The following is a 21,718-nucleotide window of genomic DNA, read 5'->3' as shown; positions in this document are numbered from 1 at the left end:
ACGCAATCGCAACTAATCTCTGCCGACTGCTCGAACGATAAGAGAAAAATTTCGTCTCATCGCAGTGTGTTTATATTATTTCCAAAACGTGTATTCACATTCAAGCAGCACTGATATAGCGTAGAGCAAAAAATACATATAAAACCTACTGTAAATGGCCCCACTTGGTGACTGTAATTTCCACCAAATCGGAAGGGTAAGTCAGTATTTTTATACTATGGCGTATTACTAGGTTTTATACTCGATCGTTGATTTTCTTATGTACGTGTGAGTTAGCTAAATTGATTACTATTTAAATCTTGAATCTCGAATTACTTGAAGTCTTTTGAATCATAAATCTTATTAATTGTGTAAACGTAACAGGCTTCTCTGACCAGGGTACCATCTATGAACCTAAAACAGTTGAATAAGTTATCTGACTTAAAATGGGTATACATTTTTGTAAGGTTAAACAAATTCCAGAAAGTCGCACATCTCCGGTACTTTTCGGTAGATTGTAGTCACGGATGGTATTTTTAAAATATTTAAAAGATCTATTTGTATTACTTTATTTGAAATATGCGGGACTATTAGTTTTACAGCTGACTTATCCACTATCAGATATTTTGTTGTAATATTTAAATGAAAAAATAATTTGCATCCATAACTTGATGATGATCAATAAAATGAACTATGTTCTTTGAAGACAACAAAGAAAATCCGTAAATTCTAGTCCTTCATCTGAGAGTATATTGGTATGGGGCAGATAATAAAATGTTATTTCATAATTCACCTGCAATCATGTTGTGAATGGTTTTCTATAACGCTCTCGGATACGCTATAAATATTATTATTTGCTCTTGGTTGCCTTAATAGCTACGGAGTACTAAATTTATTTCCAATAATATAAAATAGTTTTGAAACACAGCGCATAAAATATCAGATTTCGGATCTAAAATTTTGATCAGTTGTTATATTTCACCTATGCCCATTAAAATAATTGAAATTTTGGTGTTTTCACATAAAATGCCAGAATATGTTTAGAGAAGATTCAATTCAAAAAATCCTTTATATAAATTTACTATATTTACCAAAATTAACTTTTATTATTATCTGATTCACTTGTGGTGGAAGAAAAAGGAAGAACAGATCTATTTTTTTTAAATAATGGAAATGCGAATATTTTGTCTATATCTGTATTGAAGTTTAAGGCTCGAGATAAACGTGGCAATACATTGATAGACTATAAATTTGCAGGTCATAATACTTTAACATAAAATCTACAGACTGGTTTCCAACTGCACTTATGTATTTTATTTAACAGCAAATGAAACAGTATGCCCAATCATACTAACAGTAGAATTTTGGAAAACCCTATTGTTAGGCACTATTTTTCTCAATCTGCTCGTTACTAAAAATAGTTCTTCTGTTTGGTCTTTGTTTTTGATCATTCCGCAATGGAAACCAGTAGTAGAAAACTATTCTATAAGTAATTATTTATTCTCAAAATAGTATATTATGCAACAAGTGTGGTAAACGGCATTAAGAGATTAATAAACGAGTGACTTAAAATGTTTACCAAACGTGTTGCATACTACCCTTTTTCTAAGATTTTTTTCAAAAACAACACGAATACATTTATTAACGTACCCGTCAGACTTGACAGACGTCAAAATTCAAGCCGTGCGCATTGCTCCCAAACCCATGCGGTAATATTTCGGCTCGGATCCGTAGGACAAGAAACTTTCGTGGTAAAGTGACACTTCCCGCACCCTAGATCGATGTATAATTAGGTATTTTGCAGAAGGGAGTACAAAAACTTCTTAAGAAACTCGCTTATGAAGCTGCTGCGCGCTCCGCTCATACTACGCTTATTGCATAATATATTACAATTGCAGAAGAAATTACCAAATTTGTTATAAAAATCTACGCAATATTCATTCAGTGGACATGCTTCCGTTAATTCCCCTGTTTTAATTTACCGTGTCAACGCTAAATTTTTGGAAATATTTTGGTTAGTTCTCTATTAGTTTAATATTTGAGGAATTTGACTAAAATTATATTATTTTATATATATTACAATATTGTGAAACGGAATTCTCAACAAGGACAAAAGTATGATCTGTTGTTTTTAAATTTTACCTTTCTCTTTTTATAAATTAAATTGTTTATGTTATTAACAATTTCAAAATACATATATATATATATATATATATATATATATATATATATATATATATATATATATATATATATATATATATATATATATATATATATATATATATATATATATATATATTATAAGCAATCAACGCATTAGTGTTATTATTTTCCGAAATTCGTTTTTTTATTAGTATTTTTTTTAATTTGGTATTTTTAAATCCTAATAGCAAAGCGTGGCGATATTATGAAAATACCAATTTTTTTAACTGAAAATTAAAATGAAATGTACTCTGTCATTAGGAACACCCGATACGTTTACACATTTTTCAAAATTAAGATACGTCAAATGGAACGCGGTCTGTTTAATCTTATCAAATTTTAGGGGTCATTTGTTGAAAGATTATCAGGCTGACCAGACGCGTTTATTGCCATTCTCTTAAATGTGCCTTCAGTGGTGGAGTGACTGTTTATTATTGCAAAACAACTTATCTTACTGGCTCAATCTCGATTCTTCTTGCCAGTGACAAATAAGCGTTCCGACCGTTAGGGAAATGTACAACAAAAGGATTTGATTTCACACAGGTAGGAAACGTTTCTATTCTATTGCCAGTGTTATTTGTTGAAATACAAAGAAAAAAATTGCAACATAATTTTCAAATTTTGAAATCGCACCATTTAGATTAGAAAATTATCCACTAAAGCACGTTTGGTCGCGCGTTTTGTTGGTATTCAGTTCGTATTATCAGCACATCATGTAAGCTACAAGCTACAACGTCGTTGACGCGAGTATCGCTAACCGATGAATCAGCAGATGATTTGATAATTTCATGGATCATGGATCGGGATTGCAAAGACAACATTCTTGCTCCATTCATAACCTAACCTGAGAAATGTCGCAAAGTAAACACATCTACAGTGTTTGTGTACAAATCCGTTAAATTTTACTTTTTAAAATAATCTATTAGTTCTTTTATAATTATAAAAGGAAAACTCCCTAATTTTTGAAATGTAGAATATTAGAGAACATTTAACAGATTTTTTATATATATAAAATCAAATATTTTGAAATCTATGAAAATAAAAATGTATGAATAATCTTTGAAAATAAAATAATATGTGTTTATATACAATTGAAAGTAGACGCCCTGTATATTTGGTACACAAATGAAAACACGCAGCCTGTATATTGATTTCTAGGTGCATAAAAACATTTGGCGTTTTACAGAGTGTTTTAAAATAAATGCTTAAAACTTTTCTTAAAATGAAGGGTAGTTTGTTACATTAACGGTGTTTCAAAAGCCAACCATCAGAGAGATATCGCGCTACAAATATGGCGGAATAATAATTATTTCATTTTTAATCATAAAATCGAAAATATATAGAGCAATGCAATATTACGGAAGTATATTAAAGTAGAAGTATAGAAGTATAATAAAAATGATTTTTGTGAATATTCTTTTATTTTCTTAAAATGAGTGGGGGTATAGAATTAGCTATCCCTACTCCTTAACTAAATTTAAAGCCAAATTTACGTAATGGTAGGGAAAAAAAATCTATAGAGGGGTATTCTCTTGGTAAAATAGCTTAAGCCTTTAGTACGCGGTATGGATATAACTATTATTCTTTTAATATTCTCCATACAGTTGATGCGTCAGTATTTCATTCTGCTGCAATTTTCCTGGTATTTGTTTCCAACAATATTTAGCAGTGCAACTTCTAGTCCGGAAGTTCGAACGTCGCTTTGGCTACCGGTATCAAATCTCTTTTTTTGAAACTTCCAGATTCATGTAGCCTTTGATGAAACCTGATAATCAAGCTGTGATGAGGAGATCTACGATTAGGATACGCTTGTGTATAAAAACGACAAGTTTCCAAACATACATAAAATTCATATCTGAATTTCCGCATTAGTGCAATTCACCATTATTCAATTAAAACTCTTACTGTTGAACAATTAATTGATTAGTTAATACATCTTGAATTAAATGAAACGTACTTGGTTTCAATGTCACCGAGCAATTTCAAATCATGCAATTATAAGAAACGCCTCCAGAAGTGACAGCAACCCATTAGACTTTATTTAATAAATTTTTTATCTCTCATGCTATTTTTTTATTCGGAAAGTGTTATTATTAAGAAAAACTTGCAAGAGACAAAAGTTTCTAAATAAAACATTGAATAAAAAAAAATGTGTCATTGCATAAGTTTTTTAATAAAAATGATAGGGGAAGTGTAATTCGATCCCTCCACTCATTTAAAAAAAAAATAAAAAAAATCAAAAAGTTCGTTTTTATAATAGTAATACTTCCGCAATATTTTATTATTCTATCTGTTTTCATTTTTAAAATAAAAAATATAAACATGATTTTTCCGACATTATTTTGGCGAGATATATGCTTTTTGACCAAACGTTTATATAACAAACTACCCTTTATTTTAAACAAGGAACGAGGAAGTTTTTCTCATTTGTTTTGAAACGCGCTGCATACAAAGAATTTCAAATAACCCGCGACATTGATTAGGACTTAACAAAACCGCCAATCTTTACTACAGATTGGACTTATTAATTAGTAAAATAGTGTCTCATATATCGACAACATCGACTGACAAATTGTTTGTTTCAGATTTCTAAAGATGAAACGAAGACGGCAGCAGTGTGGCCAACTATGCCTCCTATTGGCCGGAATCCTTCTAATCACATTAGGCCTATTGATATTTATTTATTTAGAATCGATATACGAATTCATATTAAACGATGCTCTCAAATTTACACCGACGTCGGAACCATTTAGACAATGGCGAATAAACGACCCTCCCTTGGATATGGACGTGTACCTCTTCAATTGGACAAACGCCAAAGACGTGAAAAAATCCGATGTGAAACCTCGATTCGAAGAGGTAGGACCGTACAGATTCAAGGAGGTCAAAGAAAAAGTAAACATCAGCTGGCATGACAATAATACAGTTAGTTATAAAGTAAGAAAATTTTATTACTTCGATCAAGCGAATAGCCCAAGGAACCTTAGTGACATGATTACGATAATCAACCCCGTTCCGTTGGTGAGTTTTTTTATATTAAGAAAATGTTTAACTAATGACAAGGAAATAAGAGCATTTTTCTATCAAGTATTTGTTTTTAATGGGTGTACAGAGTGATTGATTTGGATAAGTAAGCCGTTTTAAAATGGTTGGATTGAGATTAATAGGGTAGAAGCAAAATTTATTAGGTAGTTATAGAACCGATTTTAAGGGAGTTTTAATATAGTTTCGAAAGTTTTCCAAGACATTTCAGGTAGTTGGCAAAACTATCCCCGTTCATTAGCAAGATACAGGATGTTTTACTGACTCGACCATTATTATTTTCATGTCTGTGAGTCCACGTCCAAATATTATTTTTTTTTTTTTAGTTTCAAAATTCATAGCGCACCTATCAAGCGGATGAAATACAATTTGTCTTGAGAGACCATTCGAATGTGTCAATAAATATACCCAAACTCGTATTTTGTATAATAAGCAAAAATGATAATCCTGATCGAGAATGTGCCCATTTTCATAAGCTTTCTCAAATAGATCTTACTGGCAGGTAATATGAAAATAAAACGAGATAGATATACCAAACATATCATACTTTTTTAACATTTGCTTGTTTTTTATAACGACGGATGCAGAGAATGTTTTAGAGAGGATTAATTAAATGAAATGAAAATAAATTTGGTAGAATGTTTTTGATTTGAATATCCAATGCAATGTTTCCAGTCCTATGGCGGATTTCGATTTTTTTATACTGCCGAATTGTTATGGTTTTTGAGCTAAATGGGATTAAGAATATATAAATATTCAAAAGAGGTATGAATCCTACTTACTATCTACTTCCAGAGTTATTTTGTTTAAAATTAAGTTTTAAAATAAGTATTTCAATCATGTAGTTTTTGCATACTCATTTATTGCGTTACCTTAAATGCAATTTAACTCTTTAATGATAACAATAATAAAAAAATCTTTTATAACCAAATACTGATGCCGTTTTGATCCGTTTAGAGAGCCCAAAAATCTACCAATGACTATCATTTTTAATACAATGGAATAACAATGTGTGCATTGAAAAAAATGCAGTAGAATAATATTTGTCGAAACGGCCACCCCAATATTAAATATTTCAATTAAAACGAGCATCGAACCTTTATTCAAAGTTTTCGATTTTATAAATTAAAAGACATCGATTTTTCATTTAATATTGGTTTAAATATGCCCACCGTATATCCTTGCCAATGAAACACTTCGTATGTAGAAGCAAGTCTCTGTTATGGTGATTTCGTTAATAATCATCCGTTTTGTCAACTCTGTTTTCTAATATGTTATAGACCGTAGCATATCAAGCAAGAAAGTACAACTTTTTCACGAAGAAGCTATTGTCCCTTTCACTGTCAAGTATGTCGACACTTTCAGTGACTAAAACTGCCAATGAAATTCTTTTCGAGGGTTTCGAAGATCCTATCTTAAACGTACTCAGTCGATTCCCTCTACTCAATGTACAGGATCGTTTTGGGATATTTTACGGGGTAAGTCTCATTCTCAACCAAGATTAGCTTGGACTTTTTGAATACAATCGATTTCCATTTTGGTAGCAAAACGGGACCACCGGTAGGGAAGGAGTCTTCAGTATGTACACAGCAAACGACGAGAACTTTGGAAAATTGCTGACGTGGAATTACCGCAACACAACAAACTTCTATGAGGGTCACTGTAACGAAATAAAAGGATCCGCCATGGAATTTTACCCTTTGAATCGTAAAAGAGACCGGTTGGTGTTGTTCTCGTCGGAACTTTGCAAATATGCTGAACTAGATTACGCCGGTGACGTGATCATTAAGGGGGTCCGCGGGTACAAATTCACAGGCGACAATATTTTTGACAACGGTAGGTATTTTTTTTTTGTTTTGTTTATTTTGCTACACCAAATAAGGAAGCGACATTACGTTCCATAATTCCAAAAGGAGTTCAGTATACTCAAAGTATGCAAATTTTCGTACAGCGATTGCCCCTATACCTCACATATTCTCCTGCACTTTATTCCATTTTCTTACTACAGATCAACCTCAAAACTCATTACTCGCTTTTCTCCTCAAAATTTAAAGCAACTATTGCAAAAAAATGATACTTCCAAATTGAAAACTGTCAGAACTGTCAGTGGCCATATTGATTGTTGAACATCGCAAGTGTTGAAATGACTGATCTTATTGGTTAAAAGGAAGTTTAAAAGTTATTCCCGAATGCGCCTATCGAATTAACAAGTTTTGATGTTGGCCTCAAAAGTGCCTGTATTAACAAAAGCAAAATCCCTGTTGATCTAGTAGCTATACAGATTTTCCCAATTGAACAGTTCCATGCTGCAAGAATGAAGCAGCTTCGTTAGAGCTACGGAGCTGCGTGACGGTGCGATCTCTAGCTGGTAGCTACTTCTCTTTTGTTTAGTTGTTATTAATTATCTCAATGCGTTCTAAAATCAAGCGCCTTAGATTCCAAGAAAGGAACAATTAACTATTTTTTTGTTATAGTACTTTATCGAAATGATTTGGCATTGTGATATTCAAATAAACTATGTATTTTCAACTAAAGAATAAGTTATGGTATTCTTCAAGTTAAATAGAACAAAAAAAGAACTATTACTTTATTTGTACGGAACCATTCAATATTTTCTGCTTAAATGAAGTTGAGAGCGGGAAGGATTGAGTTGTATTGACAAGTTTTGGGGTAGTGCTGTGCAGGAATTCGATAGCGTTTTCGACCTAAAGAAGATTTCTAAATTTCTCTCAAATTCATTCGCATCTTTCTATTTCAAAGACACTTTCGCAGGCTATAGAACTTGCAGATGTACATTTCCAGGTTTTCTCCTCGGATTTCGCTGGTGTCTCGCAAGCACAAAGTGCTGTCCCCGAAGTATTCTTTTAGTTTGGTAAATATTCATCGACCTGTTTCTTGTTCATCAAGGTACTATCGAAAGCGTCATGATTCTAAGTATTCTTTACATTTTATTTCTGGATTATGCCCTAAAATTTAAATTAAATTAAATTAAAATTTTGGAGATAAAAATAATATTTAGGTAATAAAAAACTTGGTTTTAAAAAATTAACACCGGATGTAGTAGTTTTTGTATTGTACATTCTACAGGCAAGCAACATTTCTACAAAAAAAAACTTGTAATGACATAACCTTTAAAAACCGAACATTCTGTACTTTCCTTAAAAATTAAAACGCTTTACAAAATTTATTTGTAAAAATATATTAGTAAATGCGTGTTTCAAGGTTGTAGGCACCGAGTTGTTAAACAACTTTATTTCGACTTCCGTTGTCTTTATTTCAATTATACTTCGACGTGGAGGTACACAACCGAAACGTTTGAAAATAATTCAAACAAAGACAATAGAAGTATATCAATTTAATTAATTAACCCCATTGCATTGTTGTAATATTTTTTCTGAAGCATACATTGTTTTATTTCTTAATGGTTCCTAAAAATAGGGATAGCTTAGAAGAGATTAGAATTCATTTTAAGTCAATTAGAGAGAGGTTTGGCTCTATGGGCCAGTAGCCGGACTTATTCGCAACTAATAAAACGAAAAAGTTAAGCATGTTGACAGTCATTTCTAGTATCTTTGACTAAAATTAAAATATTATGTATCAAAGTCTATCTTGTCATAGACAGATATTAAAGACCTGAACATTAAGAATACTTGCTATGGTACAACTGAATTAGTTTGAGTTTTTCACAAAACAATTTAACACAATGATACAAGTGAATTCTCTCCTTCTGTCCACATCTCTCGCGCCTCCGGTCACAGCAAAGATTTAATTTATAGAACTTTAATATAGTGCTTAAGTATACGGTCATGGAGTAAATACAATTTTTGGACATCTTTGGTTACTACGTTCGACTTTGCATAACCTGCAGTGCAAAACGCACGCTTGCAAGGGTACTTCGAGTCTTGTACACCACAAAGCTGTACAGAGTACTTCTAAAGGATGTATCGCCGCTCGAAAATGCATGGAATCTAGGCAGCGTAACTGATATTTCGTCATTAACTGCACAAACTATGCAGGGAATACCTGCCTGTGTCTATCTCCGAAGCTCTGCAAGCCCAAGGTTTTCTAGTTTGTAAAAGAACAATCACTGCTGCGTATGATAACCAAACCTTTCGAGCATATTTGTAGTCAGAAAAAGTAACAACACATTTTCAGGGGAAAAATTCAAGTCTTTCTTTCCGCACAGCTTTGAAAATAAATGTTAAAATGAGTTACTCGTCAAGGCAATCGGAGATGCGCTCATTGACGTATTTGTGTGACATACAGAATGCTTTCTGGGGAAGCTATATTGTGAGTCTCCCATCTCTCATAGATTTAGATCTATTATGTGATAATTTAGGCAAGATATCCACTAGAAAGCAAGTATCAAACTCTGTTTAGCTACACAGAAAGTTTACCTTGAATTATTGCTAAAGACAAATAACGCCAATCCAAAATCACGGCCTTTGTTTTTCCGTAACATGCTGCTCCAACGTACTTTTATAGAAACTACCGCGGAATGTTTATTTACCGGAGAAGAGATCGTATATCCCCAATTTTAACCTGTTTTTTGCAAACTACAAAGTTGTTCAATTTTTTTTCTACTCAAACACCTATAAATTAACACTAAAATACGTCACAACTTAAATCAGTTTCTTTGGTATTTGGTATTGCGATCCACGTCACATGATTGGCATTCCTAATGGGACACCGCAGTTATCAAAACATATGAGTTTTGCGGCTCTATATGCTCTAAGTTGTTAATCCTTTGTCTATATCTCCTCTGATTTTAGCTGGATGTCGCAGACGTTTCGCAAATACAAGGCTCTGTTCCTGAAGTATTATTTTAGTTTGGTAAATATTCTTCGACCTGTTTCTTGTGCATCAAGGTACTGTCGAAACCGTCAAGATTTTAAGTATTCTTTTCATTTTGTTTTTGGATTATACCCTAAATTTTAACTTTCGGAGATAAAAGTAATTTTTAAGTAATTTTTAATTTATTTAACACCGTATGTAGTAGTTTTTGTATTGTACATCCTACTGGCAAGCAACATTTTTACAAAAAAAACTTGTATTGACGTAACCTTTAAAAACCGAACATCCTGTTCTTTACAATATGTGTTCCTTAGAAATTAAAACGCTAAATATCAAATAATATAAACTATATTCGAAAATGTGTGTTTGAAGGTTGTAGGCAATGATTTGTTAGAACTACTTTATTTGAACTTCCATTGTCTTTATTTCAATTTTATTTAACGGTATCAGTGGAGATACGGAACCGAAACGTTGGCAAATAATTTAAACAAAGACAATAGAAGTAACAATTAAATTAATTAACCCCGTTGATATGCTGTAATATTTTTTCTAAAGCACACTTCCACGGTTCCACGTGCTCAATGGCTACGCATTTTTTCCACCTTCTTTTATAGCTGCCATACAATTTATAAACCCCAAGAACGAACAAAACGTCGAAATAAATAACTAGTGTTTTTGCTTTTAGGTACATTAAGACAAGAAAACTCTTGTTTCTGTATAGATGAATGTATCCCATCTGGTGTGCTGGACGTTTCCAGATGCCGTCAGGACTCACCCTCGTTCTTATCATTTCCACACTTTTACGCCGCCGATCCTTATTACAGGGATCAAATTCAGGGAATGAAACCCGATGGTAGTAAACATGAATTTTTCATTATAATAGAGCCGGTGAGTTGCAAAAACTACATTGACTTTTTTATAGGATCTTAAAAAAAATAGTCAAGCCGATGTGACCAAAGCACATGGTTCTCTTGTTTTCTTGTTCTCTGATTTTCAAACTATGCTTTTGCTTTTCTTTGCTTTGGAATATGCAAACAATGTTTTTTTTTTGGAAAGGACATTAAACAAACCTTAAAAATTAAGCGATATCGTTTTTATGTTTAGATAAAAGGGGTCCGATACCATCATTCTCAGGATGATAAATTGTACTTTAACGAGTCCATTTTAAGTAAAATATTTTTATCGCTCTGTTTAGAGGGGAACCTGGACGAGCCTGCCTGAAACATAAATCTTCTGAAACTGCGTTAAAATCCGATAAATTTCTGCCCGTTTTTTCTACATATATCACCTTTTTACATGTATAAAAGACCACGGATCCGAAAGCGTGTAAACATATTCCGGTATGAAATGCTCTGTCAGGTTGCAAGTGGGAAGTGATAAATATCGCTACGGCTTCATTGAAAATACCGAACGCCGGAGTGCAGCCCTTAGTTATTTCGGTCATTACTGCTATATAGTTCACGTGTATTTTGGCCGAGGGAAACCTATATTTTACTTTCCTTTGTTTTGTTTCACGTAAAATCGCATCATTAAATTGACAAATTTTTCGATAGACATAATTATAGCCATAATTCCTTCATTTAAAAAAACAACAACAAATGTTTAATGATTTGCAAATACCGGTTAGAAACCACTTATATTTATACAGTGATTCGCATTACTTTTTTCGAAAAGAAAATGTCTCAAAAATGTCCCTGCCTCATTTTGCCTAAATTGTAATATATCTCAGTAATGTTATTTTTATTGTTTAAAATATCAAACGCTACTTTTTACAAGGGACAAGAAATGGATACAAACTTTCAGGAAATGTGCCTCATTTTCTATATAATTCAGATTAACAAATTATATCTCAAGCAATTATTCATTTTATTTTAATATATCATTATTTAAGTCTTAAATAATAATGTTAAATCGAACTTGTTAAGCTAAAGTAAACTATAATAGTGGAGTTCAAAGTAAAACTTATTTCAAATTTACCTAAAATAAAAGAAAACATCGACAGACAAATTTTAGTCTGGTTATTTAATGCTTTTTTGTTAAAGAATTTGTTTTCAAGAAACACAACAGATCGTATTTTACTGAGTTACCTGGAAACATTTACCAGATCAATCCTAGATCTGACATAGGAATGAATAATAAAATTGCAAAGCATAAAAATGTACATATTTTAATATTTGTTGTTAACTTTGAAGTTACTTTGCCCAGTTTTCTATAACGTGTAAATTACAACAAATAAATAAATAATCAATTTCACAAAAATTTGCATTTTCCATACCTAGTTATTCTCTAATCTCATAAATTGAGTTTTGTTTTTAGAAATCTGGCATAATAATGGATATAGGAGCCCAAATGCAGCTCAATATGTTGCTTCAACCTATATTCGGGATAACGTAAGTTTGCGATTTTTATACCTATAGTCCTAGTTGTCACATAAACCATGGATAGTAGAATAATATGCCAAAGGAGTGATTTTCTGTGGATTTGTAACTGTAAAATTTAAAAATCTAATTATGTATGTATTTATTTTGTAGCATACTCGAATAACTTAGCGTAAACTTATTTTCAGGTTGTATTCAAACGTCCAGAAGACGTTTGTGCCCATATTCTACTTTTCACAACATATCGAGCTGAAGGATGAATTGGCAGCGAATCTGAGACTGATTCAAAATCTTCCCGAATACGAAAATTATACCTCCCTAGTATTTCTAAGTCTAGGAACTATCTTAATATTATGGGGTATTTGCTCAATATGCTGTTGCTCAATCGCCAAAGACAAAACAAACCGACGGTGTGAACCAAAAGTCATATTAGCCGAGGAAGTACCATTAAGCGAGAAAAAATGACAAACAATAGTGATCTTTGTGTTTTTTTTTATTAAAGCCAATTTTTCTAAATATTTTGATTTTCTTCTTACAAATTCCTAACCCCTATGTCTATTTTTGCCAAGGAACTCTACGTTTTGTTATGTAGATATTAATTGCCAGATGAACGATTTTACTCATTCCCTTTGGTATTTTGTTATAAATTACCGATGGTCCTAGCTAAAAGCGAATAGAATGTTAAACATATATCCTCAAAGTTTTTAAAAAATGTCACAAATATTTTTAAATTAAAAATTTTTAAAAATTTTATATATTTTTTAATGTATCGTATGCTCAAATTTATACCTTATATCGGAAAGAATCGCACCACCCCCGCAAACATTTTCCCAAATTCCCAGAAGTAAAATTAAATAATTTGCTGTATTCACACACCTTTTCTAACGAAGAAACTCAGAACAACTAAAATTAATTTGTCAAAAAATATATTATCGACTCTTAGATTTGCCGTTCTTAATGACGCTTATTCCCAGAATTACTTAATATTCTATATGATAAATCGGCTCGCTTTTTTTAAGCAGAATGAAGGGCATACCAAAAGTGCAAGAATTTATGTTTCCAGCCATATATGTGGGGGCATTTTCGAATCAATTCGAGATTAAAAATTTAATCTCCTTTACGAAAGCAGATGCATACCGACTTCAATTAGACACATGTTGGCATTCTGTGTATAGTTACTTTGTACCTCTAAAAGTTTAAAACTTAAAATGAAGCTCGTTAGGTTTGTATATGATTTGCCAAACTTGAGGCAACGAAAACCCGGTAGTCATGGCTCCTTAATTGTTTGATTTTTTCAAAGAACGTTTAAGATCGAAAATGAAGATGTGGTCAACCTCGTTAACATTGTTCAACAAAAAAATTAGTTATAAAAGAAAAACAAATGATTTCAGTTTTTTGCGTCAAACTTTAAAACTGATTATCAACTATCTGCGTTTTTTGTTAACTGTTCCCGTTAGAAAGAACCAAAGAAATAGTTAATATGTTTTATTCTCTGATAGAAAACGCAACTGTTTTTGTCTTTCTGATTACGTGTAAATAATACCTGGTTGAAATTGAAATTGTCACCATATTATCAATCTTGTACTAACTTTTCCGATATTGGTCATTTAGGCACCTTCTTGAGTACTAATTAAATCATCAATTTACTGCGTAGGTTGCATAAATGGAGATGATGAAATACAGGAGAAATTGTCGTCATTGTTTTCAAAAGATATATTAATGCCATAAATCATAAAATTGTTTTCGTCTTTATCAAATTTTTTTACCAAAGCAAATGGATAAATCATAACTTTCGAAAAAGTAAAAATAAAAAGGTCACCCTTATATGATATATTCAAAATCATAAAAAAAAACAAGAAACATATTTTCATGCACAACTGAATTAAATATATATTTAGGACATTGTAAGTTGATTTGTCTGACTTAAACACTATGCAGTCTTGTGGCTAACCAATGTAAGACCCACAATAGTATATCATGCAACAAGGCTATTAAACGGAATTCGAGACATGAGTTTATTTGGCTCGAGCAGAGTGCAGCGGAGCGAGTGCTTAATAAACGAGTGACTTAAAAAGTTTGCTATATCATACCATACTTGTTGCATACCATACCTTTTCCCTTACCGTCAGTTGTTGGGAACATTATTGCAAAACAACGAACTGACTGACGTCTGACATAACCGTCAGAATTGACAAACGTCAAAATGCAAGCCGTGAGAAATATCTCCGAAAACATCCGATTGCTCCAAAACCCGTGCGGTAAAATCTCGCAAATGTCCGAAGTGGTTCGGATCGGTGGGAAACGAAATTGACGTTGTAAAAAGACACTGTCCGCACTCTAGATCAGTGTATAATCGGATATTTGAGAGAAGGGAGTAGAAAAAAGAATTTCAGAACGCTTTCAAAATACCAAAGTGTGATTAGAAAAAAACCTAAAATTTACAAAGTCAATTTGACCAAAAGTGGCTAATTTTCGTATGTGCATGACCGTTAAGTCGTAACCTTCAGCATTATCGGATTAGTAATAAAATGGCGAGATTCACATCAACGAAAATCCAATAATTCTCGACTATCAATGAATGAATACGTGAATACAAGAAACTGTCGACTGATATTCCCGAATGATTGAAATCGGAAAGTCCACCGCCTTTGAATTATTGCGAGAGAGAAAGACAACAGGTCAAGCGATTTACCACCAAAAATATTGACTTTGAAGATAACTTGACAATATAGCAAATTTACCCAAACAGCGTTTTATATACGGTAAATGATATGGCATTACAAGTGAAAGAAAGCAAGTAGCAAGACGAAACACAACATTCAAAATGAAGGACCTTAAGCTACTGTTTGACCAAACCATTGAGGATGTGACGCCAGAGGACTGGCGAGAAGTCCAGCATGTCATTAAAAGGATCTTGACTACATGATCGATCAAACTGTCGGCCTTTAATTAGAACATCTAAAAATGATAGTTCCTCACGTGATGAAGAATATGGTGTTTTTTTTTAATAATTTCATTTATGTATAATGTTTAATAAAAAAGGGCACATGGTGTCCCACATATTATATTATAATTTTTTTTCTCAGAAATTGCTTTCATTTAAACTTTTCAACTATTACTGTTATGTATAAAAGGTGTGTGTTTTTTTTGTAGACAAATTTCTTATTTTAAATTAATCAAGATGTATATTAGTGCAGTTTTGAGTTCCTGTGAACTTTCTAGAAATATTTGATTTATAATAACCTATTCATAAGCCTTACCGTTTCTGACATATTTTGAATATTATATTAAAATTCACGTTTGCAGGTCTAAATATATCTGTCGATTTCTGCGACTGAAAGACTTTGTTATATATTTTGAGTTGATTTCTTTGTAGAAAGAGGATCTACTTTAGTGGCATGTGTTGATATAAATAAATACAGGGTGATAAAAACGATACATTGAAAATTTAAATTAAAAAATGAAAATGTCATCTTATCAAATAGAAAACCCTCATTTTTAAAATTTTGTTGCATTTTGCATTAACAAACTTAATTTTAATTAACGCCTTTCCATTCTTGATATACTTTGACGACGAAACAGCGCGAAAAACAATCGAGCACTACACAAACGTCACTTTTTCGCTTGTTGAGGGTTTGGAAATCGATGATTGATAGTTTTATGCCATTGTTATGGTCATTTTTATATAAACAAAAAACAAAATAATGGATAAAATAAATAAAACTAAAAAAAAATTAAATTAGGTATTGCTCCGTCTGGATATTTTTCACCAAATGTTTAACTGTATTTTAATTATATGTTTTCAGTTAAATAATTTCTGTAAAATAAAAATTAATATCCTTTTTGCATACATTTAAAATACTTATTTAATTGCGGCTTGGTTGACCATCAAGGAGATTGGCTATCAATGATATACAAGATTTATAAAAAATTGTCAAACGCCAATAGTGGTTACCATTTATCGCATGCTCGATTTTTTTTTTCGCGTTTCGCGATTAAATCAACACCAACCGACGAAAGTGACTTAACTATTGGTCAGGTCACTCTGTAGAGCCCTTACATACTTAATCAAGTTTTATTACTTTTCGCATTTCTGAAACAGACTTAAGTTGAACATAAACTTGATGTATTTTTAAAGAGTTAATAGGAATACCTAATTAAATTTGTTACTGTTGAACTTTCATTTTTCTGTAAATATTTTCTAATGTTGTTTCAATACCAACAAAAACAGCTTAATAAATTATATTAACATTTATAATAAAAATATTTTTTAGATTTCTTACTTTTATGTCACATAATGTGTTAACTGCCAATTTCAGTTTATAGTATAATTATATTATATTATATTATATAAGTTTTCTTTAACAATAAATAAGCTAATGAATGAAGAAGGCACTTAGACCATTTTTATAAACATCCTCCCTATAGTCGAGGTCTATAATGAAAGCTCTCCTCTGGGCAACATTCAAAATCGCGTTGATGCTACTCCACAGTTTCAATACCCTACACAAAAAACAAAAATTTTGAGCTATGGATATTTATTGTAAAAAAAAACCATCGCTACTATTACTGATCACGTAGTAATTTATTAAACATACACTTTCCAGTTGAGGACTTTGGACTCTACGTATCAATTAATTATAAAACCATACAAAAAGTTCAACAGAAGCTCAACAGCGATCTTAATACTCAGAAACACAAATTTAATCGTCAGAAGACGTAAATTTTCAAGAACGAAATCTACGAATACGTACGTAGTGACTAAAACAAATAAAAATAAAGAACCATAAATAATTTGACTTACAAATAAAATTACTGATCAAACATTGAAGCCGTCAAGAACATTGCGTCTGTAAATCAGAGACTTTTACGGTTTCTACCGATTCTAAATAAAAGTTTTCCTTGAAGCTGATCCTCGGCTGATGCAGGACGTAGATAATATTTCCCAAGGGGTGGCAAACGATGGGGGCGCGTCGGACGAAGATTTATAAAATGTAGAGAGAGAACCAGATAATGTATAAAAGGAAATGACGATCCGTTTCCAGCAGAGTTACTTTTATTGCTTCGTGCAATATGCGGTTTATGTGTAGTAAGCGGTTTAAATTTAATTCATCTCAACGTGGCTTTGCAAACCGAGTAAGGAAAGTTTGGCTATGATTTTCTAACCAATTACAAAAAAAAGAATACACGAATGAAACTTTTTGTGTCCAAATTCAGTTAATCAATTAGCCTTTTCAGTGGAGCAAATTAGATCAAGTAAGATTTAATCAAATTTCCAAACAGTTGTAGTATGTATTATAATGTACGAAGAAAGGTGTTTAACTTCATGATGCTAACACGCCCAAATAGAAACAGGTAGCGAACACTGTTGACTGTATAACCATTAGTGGTGAAAGTCTGGTGATCATCAGGAATGTGAAGGATAAGTCACGTTGCGTAAATTATAGACCTGTCTAGTATACTCCTCTAGTATACTTAATTTTGACTTTTACGCGTTAGAAATTATTTTTTCATGAAGCCGACTGATTCAATAGTGGGAATGAGGTTCATATCTGGTATAAATTTGCCAAAAAACTTCTAGGGCCATTATTCGGTAATATTAGCCGATATATGCAGTGTCATCACCAGTTCCGCATCATATCCATTTTTTATTAATGCGTGACTGACATAAGAAATGCAAAAAAACAATAATAATTAAGTTACCTCAATTGAATTGTAATAAAATCAACAACAAGTTTATTTGGTTATAAAATATTAAAACCATATTAACTTTGCATCCGCTTTCACGATTTCTATAGGTGCTTTGAAGATTTTGTTTGAAATGTTTATATATGATAAAATTAATTTAATCTTTTTTTTGAAACTATTCAGTCTAGTCCATCTATGTAGTTGAATTCACATTTATGTAAATTAGAATGTACTAGAGAAAGTTAGGTTGGGCAAACTTGAAAAAATCAAGTTTATATGGTTTCTTTGAAAATGGGCACGTTTCTAGAAAACTGGAAAAAACTGTTTTTTCTACTCCCGTCTGTAAAATACCTGATTACCTACCGATCTAGCGTGCGGGAAGCGTCACTTTACCACGTCAGTTTCGTTTCCTATGAATCCGAGCCATTTCGGACATTTCCAGGATTTTACCGCACGGATTTGGGAGCAATCGGATGTTTTCGGAGATATTTCGCATACTTTGAATTTTGACGTTTGTCAATTCTGACGGTCATGTCAGTGAATGTATTCGTGTTGTTTTGCGAAAATGTCCCCAAAAACTAACGGTCGTAGAGAAAGTATAGTAAGCAACATGTTCGGTAAACTTTTTAAGTCACTCATTTATTAAGCACTCACTCCGCTCGTGTCAAATAAACTCGTGATTTAAATGCCGTTTACCGCACTTGTTGCATAATATACTATATCTACTCCCTTGTGAATTTCATTTCCCACGGACCTGAGCCCCTACGGATATTTCCGGGATATTATTGAATTCTGACATTTATCAATTCTGACAGTCATGTCAGAATGCTTTGTTTTGCAAAAATGTCCCCAAAAATTAACGGTCGTAGAAAAAGTATAGTAGTTTGGTAAACTTTTTAAGTCACTAGTGACTCGAATGCCGTTCACCGCACTTGTTGCATAATGTTCTATTTTAATTAAAAATATTAATTTTGACATGTAAAGGCAAATGTTTAATTAATTTTGTTAAAAATTGATTTATTTATTATTCCTTATTCACAAACTAACCCCCAGGATCAAAATTAGCTAAAACTCAGTCAGCCACCCAGTCCACCTTATTGGTAGTTTCAACCACATATTTTGAAAGTGATTTGACAGATAACTTTTCATCCATATAAACTGGAATGTTTCTCCGGTAATGCAATATGAGACGGGTAGTATTGACGATTATTTTTGTGATACATGTTAATACTTAAGGCAAATCAGTGGAATAAGCGATTGTTTTATATTATTTCTAAACTTTTTCTACCTTTTTTGGGTATTTTAAAGGATCTTGCATATAATAAACTGTATATTAACAAAATAAATAAATATGATTATAAAATAAATATTTTTTTATTTGATTTAATCGTTTGTATGACATGATTGTGCGTATTACTTAAAAATAAAAAAATAAATAAGTAAGTCGGTATAACAATCGACATATTTCCCGTTTTCATAAAATATTTTCAATCGTTTATGTGCTTTGTTTTTAATTTTCTATCAATAGGTTTGCATTCTCTCAGTTTTTTAGGTTGAAGTAATAGTTATGTAGGTTAAATAAAGTAATTCAACAAAAACACCTCATGTTTTTGTAAAATTTTCTTAACTTTCCTATCGCGCCTTCGTCACTTCAGTTTAGAACGAATTCACTGGAATCGACTAGAGAAAATTATTTTTAAAGCTATGTTACTTCTCTTTTTTCGAGAAACACTTAAAAATACTAGGACTGATAATGCACAAACCGTGTGAACATTTTTATAATAGTCCTTTTTAATCTCGTTTACGAAAACCTATAATCCGATTAACACAAAACAATTTTCGAAGATTACCTATTGATGCTTTTGCCTTGACTCCGGTTCTTATCGGAGAAACTGACCGCACGGCGCTTGGGAAATGGCCGTCGAGATTATTCCTCGGAGACAATTCCGGTCCTTATCTTTATTCTACCGGATCTGACTGCCTTTTGCAGAAAATAATGTAACGGAAAAATTTCAATTAGGGGTAACGGTCAAAAGATTGATTTACCGAGATAGCAATACTAAAAGATTGCCGAACTTTCATTATCTTTATTCTTTAACTCACACAATTTCAAGATAGTCTACGTTTGATAATGAGTGGTGGTACAACTGCCCGAAACAATCTCTTTCTAATGAAACGTTGTCCACCTCTTTAACCAAGAACAAAAATATCAACAACAATAATTATTATTTCAAATGTTATTACTGGTTCTATTGTTTAAAATTAATCTTAATTCCTGTGATAGTGTAAGACCAACATAATGATTATCTCAATTTTTGTAGTCCTATCAATTTAGCATGGTTGAACTTTAACAGCCACTTTAACACTTTTAAAATCAAACACAAAAGCTTATATAAACCTAAGTCAATAAATAATTATCGTTTGAAATGAAACTTGGAACGCCAAAATAATTATAAATGCAACATAAACTTTCTTTATTAAAAAGGATTACCCTGATTCGCGTTGATGTATCTTTATATCCTTTTTTTTTGTTTTTAGGCTTAGGCTTTTACTAATTCTTTAAATTGTTTGCAAAATTTTTGTGTCGCCTTTGGCAATTTTCCTATTTTGTTTTTTTCTATACCATGTTATGTAAGATAACAACAAAACCCGATGCGGATCTGTAGTAAAACTTCGTAAAGTAGCCAACGCAATCTTCTAAAATCTTCAAGAAAGGCAATAACCATTTTGGTTAGTTTTCGAATTGACACTGATTGATAATATGTAAGCTTATCAAAAATGTATCCTATTATATGGTTATTTTAATAAATATGATTAAAATTTAATACTTTTTACGAATTAATTTAATTTTTTAATGGAAACAAAATTAATACAAATATAGAGCATCATTGCGAGATATAAAATGCATTAAGATTGAATTAAGCTACAAACTTAATTATAGTTGAGTACATTTTATTATTTTAAATTATTTAAAAAATTTAAATTGTATAAAACGACTGTCATTTTTAAGGGTTGCCTTTCAGAATTTCCTTCAGTTTCTTGTGTGTCATGCCATATTTTTGTGGAAGGTTAAATTAAAAAATTTCCATCTTGTTTTGCATTTATGCTAGAAAACGTCATGTGGTGGCGAGGTACACCATCATCATAGACCTCATTCATAACACGGTTGGTAGTTTAGGAAAAGCCCTTTTTAGAGAATCCAAATCGGCAATTACGCCCTCTAGTGGTCATTATAAAAGTAATTAATTCCAGTCATTTTCTGTTTGTCAATATACTTAATTTCTTGGCACTATTTGTTTCCCTAATACCGCAGGTCGTTGCTCTTACTGGAACACTCGATATAAAGAAAAATAATATGCACGGTGTTCTATTTCAAAAAAATATGTAAGCTCTAAACTTTGCCACCTCGACTTCTGAGAGACTTTCGATGAAGTCAAAGCCCATTTAGTTTTTAGTCTTTCGTATTACTGATTACTTCTCTGCGTCATTACAAATCCATTTTGAACAAGAACATGTTCTAATGTTTGTCCCAGAAAAAAATACTGCCTACTCTAAAATAATAATGCACGAATGCACGAAATTGAAGTTTATCATATTTGTTACATAATATACTATTATTTAATTTACCATTA

The 21,718-nt window shown here is 31.9% G+C and overlaps 1 protein-coding gene across 1 annotated transcript in view; it reads left to right on the top strand.

The window, feature by feature from the left end:
* The window catches only part of LOC132704160 (uncharacterized), a 32,878-nt gene extending 19,841 nt beyond the window's left edge, over positions 1 to 13,037 (top strand). Inside the window, exons 8-13 of the mRNA XM_060673986.1 lie at positions 4,770 to 5,205; positions 6,507 to 6,704; positions 6,771 to 7,062; positions 10,706 to 10,908; positions 12,337 to 12,410; positions 12,587 to 13,037. Of these exons, the coding sequence (XP_060529969.1) occupies positions 4,770 to 5,205; positions 6,507 to 6,704; positions 6,771 to 7,062; positions 10,706 to 10,908; positions 12,337 to 12,410; positions 12,587 to 12,863 (1,480 nt within the window). The 3' untranslated portion in view covers positions 12,864 to 13,037. The remainder of the gene's footprint in view (positions 1 to 4,769; positions 5,206 to 6,506; positions 6,705 to 6,770; positions 7,063 to 10,705; positions 10,909 to 12,336; positions 12,411 to 12,586) is intronic.
* The last annotated feature ends 8,681 nt before the right edge of the window (positions 13,038 to 21,718 follow it).

Source organism: Cylas formicarius, unplaced genomic scaffold (genome assembly GCF_029955315.1).
Source record: "Cylas formicarius isolate icCylForm1 unplaced genomic scaffold, icCylForm1.1 PGA_scaffold_6__28_contigs__length_40554024, whole genome shotgun sequence".
In the NCBI taxonomy this organism is placed as follows: domain Eukaryota; kingdom Metazoa; phylum Arthropoda; class Insecta; order Coleoptera; family Brentidae; genus Cylas; species Cylas formicarius.
The sequence above is the reverse complement of the archived record's forward strand: the minus strand, read 5'-3'. Positions and strand labels throughout refer to the sequence as shown.